Genomic DNA, 8308 nt, shown 5'->3' on the forward strand with positions numbered 1-8308 from the left:
CATCATCGGAACGAGTATGATTGTCCTCCTGTCGGTGGGTCTGGTCATCTGTGGGTCAAGTGCTGGAAGAGGCCAATCCTTGATCCACAGTCTCTGTTGCAGTGGGTGCATATGTGAATGGTTGTCATGGGGGTGGTGCACTGGTGGTGGTGTGAGGAGCCGTCTTGGTGGTATAGGTCTCTTCCTTTCTCAGTTGCCTTTTTGTTTCTGTGGCACTGTGTCTGTGGAGGGCCTTTTCTTGTTGTGCTGCCTAGTGATGGGCGTCTGATACGGAAGCTCCGACACAAGCTTCAAACCTCGCCTTCATCTGCATATGATATGAACCACTGCTTCGAAGCTTGCTTCAGTAAGGAAAAAGTCTCGTGACCAATGACGTCCGAAGCACTGCTACCCTCCTTCAACCTTCCTTCTGGTTCTGCAGACCTCTTCCCTGCTTCTCTCTCCTAACACTCCAAGTCTGTTATATAGGCCTTCTCATTAGTGGCCACACCCACATGCAAATCATCAGCTGCAGGTCCTCATTACTCAGTGGGATATTTAGCCAGTCAGTGGAAAGAAAATATGGTTATACCAAATCATGCAACTCAACAAAAAGGAAATATTAAGCAAAACAATAAAGTAAAACCACTCGACAATAATCTTATTCTAAAGCATGCAAAATATACAAAAACAGAGCAAACGCAAAATCACATAATCAAGCAAAACCAAAACCACAACACATCTAAACCCTTTCTAAGGCCTATCTCTGTGTCAGTAGTATTTTCATGCTGGAATGAATACCTGAAGAATATACAGGTAAAGGTTCGGGCCAGAAAATAACATGAGACAGTGAGACTCCGAGAAGAGTCAGACATGGACCACCCGTAAATTCCGTATGCATGCGATGAGAAACAGTTCACTCAATGTTGACCTAAGAACTTCCACAGAAAAGAGAGGAGAAGCGGAAGTGTACCGGATCACATAATTAGGGAATGTATGTTCCTACTGCATGTATGGTGCCTTCTCACTCATACAAATCAGTTCATGAGTTTAATATAGAAGGCTGGCTAAAGTGAGAGAAATTCTCAAAAACTCAATCACTGGGCATATCATTAATTTAAGAACATGTGTCCATGGACAATAGGGTTATGCATAGTTTATTATTATTATTATGCATTATAGACATGGATGCATAGCAAGTCAAGCGTTACCAAAAACACAAATCTTAGGCAATATTCCCAGGTGTCTCCTGGTTGATTCTTAGTCCTTGTGTCTGTCCTTGGTTCACAATCAGCTGAAAACCTCTGATGTAAACACAGTAATACAGTATGAGTGTGCTATTGTACATGCCTGTGTGTGTGACTGAGTGTGTAGCCCAGGACATTTATGCAAAAATGGGGTTATTTGGTATCCTCAATAATCAATATACTGAATGAAAGAAAGATGAGAAATAATGACCTTTTGGTGATCACTTCTACTCCTGAGAGGGATTAAGCTGTTGAGCAGTGATTGTCTATTTTCAAGAAAGGACCCATATTGCAAGTTGGCACATAAAATATTATGCTTGCTGTCACACAGTTGATGTTTCTGAAATATAAATGAACCAAAGTAAGGACAAATCTGACCAATGAGCAATATATTTCCTAATGTATCAAAAGGGAATACAAAACTGTCCATTATTTCATGCTATGCAATATGCCAGTTGATTCATTTTTCTTTTTACAAATGTGGTTAGCAGAGGTTCATATTCAAAAATAGTAGTGTTGACGACGTACTACACACTGTAGTAAATACAGTGTACTTCACTGACTTTAAAACTACTGTTTCGTTAATCATTGATCAACTTGCAACTCTGCAATCCCTTTCCATCGTTATCTGAGGGCAAAGGTCAAGGTAGGCTGAGATTTAACATGGAAACAAGAGGAGGCTTGGCATGTCGGCACGTGTAGTTGAATGGTTTATCATTATCCTCAGAGGGGCTGTAGGTAGAACATACAAGTCCACAGATGGTCCATGTTAGAGCAAGTCATGTCTCCAATGCCAATACTCTCACACTTTAAAGGTGAATTCAGACCAAAACCGCTACCAAAAAGACGCCACCCATGCAACCAATCATTTTATACATGCAACAAAGTTGTGACAGAATTAAGCTAAGCTGTAAACACATTAACCCATCCTATTTTGACCTGAGATCAGATTCTAAATATGTCTTCTAAATCCTGACAGTTTTCTGAAAAAGCTGTTTCTATGTCAGTGGTTCTTCGATTTTTCAAAAATAGCAGACCTACAAGCTCACCATTGAAACATAACCAATGTTATATCATTACAGTGCATAAAGGAAGGGACGACTGTCATGACCAAATTATGTAATTTATTGTCTGACATTTCCAACCTGTTGACGTACAGTACAGTATCAATGTACTGACCAACAAAAGCACCTGAAACAAAACTGAACAATGTAGAACAACGTTGTTGATACACTCACAGAACAGCAGCCCTTCAGTTTGTCTCATGCATATACAGTATAATATAAATCCTAAACATCTGAGTGAAGGTTATTAATGAAACATTACAAATTTGGTTATTTTGATAGCACAATTAACAGTATCAAAATAAATATCACAAGGATCCTCAAACCAGAAATTAGTAAAACACAACCACTAATATTTGAGTATAATTACATTATTATTAAATTTATAGTATTATCTAACACTTTATTCAAGAGATTTAATGAATTTCTCATAGGCCTGGTCGTCCATGAGACCGTCAAGTTCGCTGGGCTTTTCAATTGTCATCTTGATTAGCCATCCTGGAAGGTGAGAAAAGTTACGGATTAAGTTACGGATGCAAGAAAGATGTATTTGGCGCTGCACTGTGGCGACATGGACATAAGGGCTACGCTTGCATGCGGGCCCTTTGTCCAAGACAAATTTCTTCCTCGAGAGACAAATAATAAAGAACCTTGAAATGCAATGGTGGATAAAAATCATTCTGATTTGAGGAGATGCATACCTTCATCATAGCAGGACTTATTCACAAGTGCAGGGTTGTCTGCCAGTTGCGTGTTGATTTCAGTCACCTCCCCGGTAAGAGGAGAGTATAACTCACTGGCAGCCTTTACGCTTTCCAAGGCACCAAATTCTTCTGCAATACAAACAAAAAGGGCCTTATGACATTATGACTCATCTTATCTCACTGCTGGACAGGACAGACCACAGAACAATGTCTCTCCTTGACCATTACCAAATAGCTCCCTTTAAAAGCATTCTGAGCTTAACCCATTCTGACCTGAGATCAGATTAAAAAAAAGTCTTTTTGAAAATGACAGTTTTCTGAAAAAGCTATGTTTCTATGTCAGTCATTCTTCGATTTTTCAAAAATAGCAGACCTACAAGCTCGTAGCTATGAGCTTGTAGATCTGCTATTTTTAAATAGATAAAGCATGACATAATGCTAACACCAAAAGGGGTTCCCGCCCAAAAGGGGTAAAGTCACATCGCATGTTTAGGTGTAGACAGGTAGATGAAATAATGTTTCGTATAAGCTCCATTTGTAGTTTTGTTAGGAAAGGACATTTTCTGAAGTCACCAAATGTTCTGCTGCTGTGATGTTTGGAGCACACCCAAATCATCGTCAAGACTACTGATGTATGCATGTCATCAAACCTCTGTCTCTATCCTATAAAGCAGAAATGCCAAAATTATCTTAAAAAAAAGAAGAGAAAGAAAGAATATACCTATATTAATAGAGGCAGTGGCACCTCTAGTAGTAATGCATTTATGACAGCTGTTTAGCATGAATCCTTTTTTGGAACAAACTACTGGAGAGTTGTATATATATATAATATATACAACATATATATACAATATATAATATACTGTCATTTAAGTTCCGTTTCTATACTGTATCATTTCTCCTGGAGTCTTACCCATTTGATCAAGTTTTTGGCCAACTTCAGGGTGTCCACAGTACACCACATCCCCCAGTGCTTCCTGAGACACACATTAAAAGGTGTTTTAACTTATTGCAGTTACTGTAGATAAATCACACTTCTTTTCATACTAAAATACAGAGAATCAATTAATTGATGATCATTTTACAAAGTTAAAACTAAGGGAATTCTTTAGAATTTGCATTCCTAGGCCCTACAAATACGCCATTACAGAAATGACAAAAAAAAAAAAAGTGCTACAGCAGCTGTCAGACGTTTCCAGAACTCCCTTGTCAAATCCAAAGTGTTGGATATTATTGAACCGCAGCATCGTAGAACCACTGCTCACATTGGCTAGCATTATATTTCAATCTGCTAAGCATCAAACAATGCAATCAAGTCTTAAGGGTTACAACACTAGTCCTTAAGCTCATCGGTCTACCTCCTCCATCTCTGCCCCAGGGCTGGACTGGCCACAGGTCATACCGGGCATATTCCCGGTGAGCCGCGACCGTAGGGGGGCCGCCATGATTTAAAAAAACAAAAAACAGGCTGGCAGGCCAATAGGCGGCAGGCCACCAGGAAAGGTCCGGGCGTGCTGCCATTCTGCCATGCCATCATGGTGATTTCACTGTACCTGTATCAGTGACAAATAAACCCTCTACAAAGGGTTGTGTAGTTGTCTATTGGTTTGTATCATTTATGTTGTTCTGTAAAAGTGGTGGTATTAGGGCTGGTTTGTTTGTGTGTGCCTCGACGGAGCGGGCGGTAGAGTTTCTGCTTTCTGCGCGCTGGTTGTGGTGGGCCGGTCTGGGCCAAATTCACGCGAAAATGACCGGGCAGAATTTTTGTCCCAGTCCAGCCCTGACCTCATTACATAACCATGCCATGATCTGCAAAGCACGGCTCACTCCACTACTCTGCCATTAGGCTGCAGATATTGGACTCTGAGGTGCCTTATCGTAAAGTTGAGTGGCTAAACCGCTACGTATGGTTTTTCTATCACAGAAAGCGACAGATAAAGATGATCTACAATAGTTGCACTTATCCTGCAAAGCTTCTAACATTACTTTAACCCATTTTGCGTGGGAACCCCTTTTGGTGTTTCAAGCATTCTGTTATACTTTAGCTATTGAAAAATAGCAAATCTACAAGCTCATAGAGCGCCACCGAGTGGCGCGCTATGAACTTGTAGGTCTGCTATTTTTGAAAAATCGTAAAAATGCGGCACAAATCTTTGAATAGGCATATATTCTTTCAGAGCGAACGTTTTTTTTATTTCGACGTCAGGCCTAAATGGGTTAAATACCGTTAAAGTTAACAATGCATTCAATAATCCAATGCACTGGTAATGGGAATTGAGACTCAAAAGCATTCGTAGATGGATAATTTTGACCTAAACATTAAACAATCAAATTAGAAACATAAACTGTTGATGTCAAAGGAGCTGCTCCAACGTGAACGAGTTGGAATGTTTGGCAAAAGAATGGACAGTGAAAACACCCCGCGGGAGTTTATTACCAGACCATTGTTAAATTGTAAAATAAAGATAATTTAGGAACAAAGACTGGAAATCACCACTATTATCCTAAAATCACGACGTTATAGTTTGAAACCTTTGCTCCTTTTATTGCTCTGGGAGAGTATATTTTCACATATGGAGTAGGTTGTCCTACCTAGATAGTGCCAAGGTGATTATTAATAGGAGGGGGCAAAAGTGAACCTTGGGCTTTGAAGAACTTAAAGGGACACTTGCAAAAAATGTAAAATATATGTTAATGACGTTTACGAGATTTAGATCACTTTCCTGGGGGTCTTTATGTGTGTAATGTGTGTGTAATATGTGGTCTTTTTTATTTTAGCAGTGAGCCTAGTGTGATGTCATGGACACTGGGCTCACTTCCTTCCTGGATTACAAATCCCATAATGCTTTGGTGCACTGCTCCTCCTTGTGGCGAGGGGAAGGGCTGTCTTACTGAGACAACATGTAGTCCAGGAAGTAAGTGAGCCCAGTGAATCCCAAATTATTTCCAAGAAATATAGTATTTAGCATGAAAGACAAAGTGTCCAGGATTTCATAGTTCATTTCATATACGCTTGAGACTGCACACCACTGCAGCCTGGAGTGGTACAGTAATCAATTACCTGAAACAATAGCCATAAAAGTCTGAAATAGCTTCTTATATTGTAGTTCTATCAATAGTGGGCAAAGTGCAGAGCTTCAAGAATACTTCAACACAAGCCAAATTATAATGCCAAAGCACACCATAAAATCAATGATTAATATTTATGAATACAGGCCGAGCCGTCAACCTACCTGAGCAAAACTGCTGATGCCAACTGTGGCAACGCCACCCTCCACTCGTACCCACTCATGCTTTTCTGTGAACTGAAGTGCTGCAAGGAGAAGGGGTGTAATTAGTGTCATTAATTAATGTGCAAGTCAAAGTTTCACAGAGTTTCAAATGTTCACCGTTAAAATTGATCATTGGAATCATACTCCTTCATGAGTAAAAGTACACATGTCTAACTCATGGACTCCAACTAGTAGGTTGAGTGAGGAATATTCTATTGTTTTTTCTTGTTTTTACTTAGTAGTGCATATGTTAGTGAATCTCCCTTAGTGGGAGTCAAACACCCAGACATGTGTTCAGCCTATCACTGAGCTGCATAGGACCACATCATGTATGTTATGAGCCATATATAGTTATTATTATTATATAGACAATCATGTGTTTTTGCACACTAACATACATAATTGTGGCAGGTGCAGTGGTGGAGTATACACAGATCAAATAATAATAATTAAAAAAATAAAACACCTGCACAAGTGCACACTGTCTTTAATTAAAAAAATGTTTTAAAGCTAAAAGTGCAAAACAGACACCTTGCAAAACAGCCCCAAGGTTCTTATATTTGACTGTCCAAAGAACACATTAATGTACTATGGACCAGAGTGTCTGTATTACTTGTGCAACACCATCTGCCCTAATTTAGAAGTCTACAAGGTTGCAGATATGACAGTCTCATAAATCCTTGAATTTAAAAAAAGCAAAGAAAAGTAATTGTGATAAAGCTACGGTGCATAATGTCAAAGTTGGAAATTGTGCAAATTGTTTTGAAATTGGCTATAATTTACTTATCTAGACCCGACAATCAGCAGGTCAGCCTGTTCTGTACTTGACCTCTCTCTCATAAAGACATGTGCCGCAAGGCATTACAGTAATGTCATTCCCCTAGCTACTACAACATGATAAGACAACAATAAACGGCACTTTGTTTCTAAATGAATTAACACTACAACGTGTGGGATAAGCTAATTATAATAGAATTATAATTATAGAATTAACAAGTGCTGCTGTCATATTTACAACAACATCCAAAGGGAACAATAGTAATGCCTCCTCAACACAGTTCTGATGCAGATCATGCAGAAAAATACAGGTTTAAACCAGATTGTGAAACTGTGCATGTGTGAAAGTGCTGAGGCATGGCTGGACAGACTCGGAAGAGAGCCTTCTGTCCTTATTTATTATACTGGATAGAGATGAATAACTGTCTCCGAAACGAAACCTAAGCTTGATCCCATTTAAAAAAATATATAACACACAACCGAATTTCAAATTACGTTCCAAATGTGCAGCCTATCGTTAAAGACCTGACCTGACTGTCTGGCACATGTCCAAAATAATGCATGACTGTCGTAATGAGATACATGAGATCGTGGGTGTCAGTTTAATTAAGCATAATATGTCACGCACTGCCAGTGATTAGTAGACTCATTTGAAACTTGCATGGATCGTCATCAATGTCATCATAAAAAACCCCACCAATAATGACAATTTAAGGATTTTCTATCAACCAAACTTTCACTTCTACACAGCGCTCTCTCAAGTAAATGACAGTTTAGTGAATACTAAATAGAAGTTATATCGCTCTACTCTGTTTTGCTGCTGGTGGTGAGGAATTAAGCGTGGGAAAGTGATTCCTCTGGCCCACTGCAGAGGAATGTGTCGGCATGTTATAACATTCGTTCACACATTTTGGGATATTAGATTATATATAATATAAAAAAAACTTTACCCGTGGACAGCGGCGAGGCTGTACTCAGCGTGCGTGGAACGTCGCATCTCCATGGAAGCCGAGTAGCTGTGATTTGTGCTATTTGCGAGAACTGAGGCAGTTTAGTGGAAAAGTTTGCAGAAAAGCACTGGAGCGCTACTCTCATCGCCATCTTCATTCACTGAGTGTGTGAGTGTGTCGGGCGGCCCAACATCGCGCACACACGCACACTTGACGCGCGACGGGAGCGAGCAACGCAGGATGGTGCGCGCTCCCGTCGCGCGTCAAGTGTGCAGTGGACAGCATGGTGGAAGCTGGCATTAAACGGAAAGCGCC

The 8308-nt window shown here is 39.9% G+C and overlaps 1 protein-coding gene across 1 annotated transcript; it reads right to left on the reverse strand.

The window, feature by feature from the left end:
* Nucleotides 1-2419: 2419 nt before the first annotated feature.
* gcshb (glycine cleavage system protein H (aminomethyl carrier), b) lies at nt 2420-8144 on the reverse strand (the record flags this gene model as incomplete). Its single annotated transcript, XM_083757580.1, has 5 exons — nt 2420-2788; nt 2992-3123; nt 3908-3971; nt 6228-6307; nt 7994-8144. 5 exons carry the CDS (start codon nt 8142-8144, stop codon nt 2694-2696), a joined length of 522 nt encoding a protein of 173 aa, XP_083613706.1. The 3' UTR covers nt 2420-2693.
* Nucleotides 8145-8308: the final 164 nt, after the last annotated feature.

The sequence above is a fragment of the Protomyctophum parallelum genome, assembly GCF_964188405.1.
Source record: "Protomyctophum parallelum genome assembly, chromosome: 2".
NCBI lineage: Eukaryota > Metazoa > Chordata > Actinopteri > Myctophiformes > Myctophidae > Protomyctophum > Protomyctophum parallelum.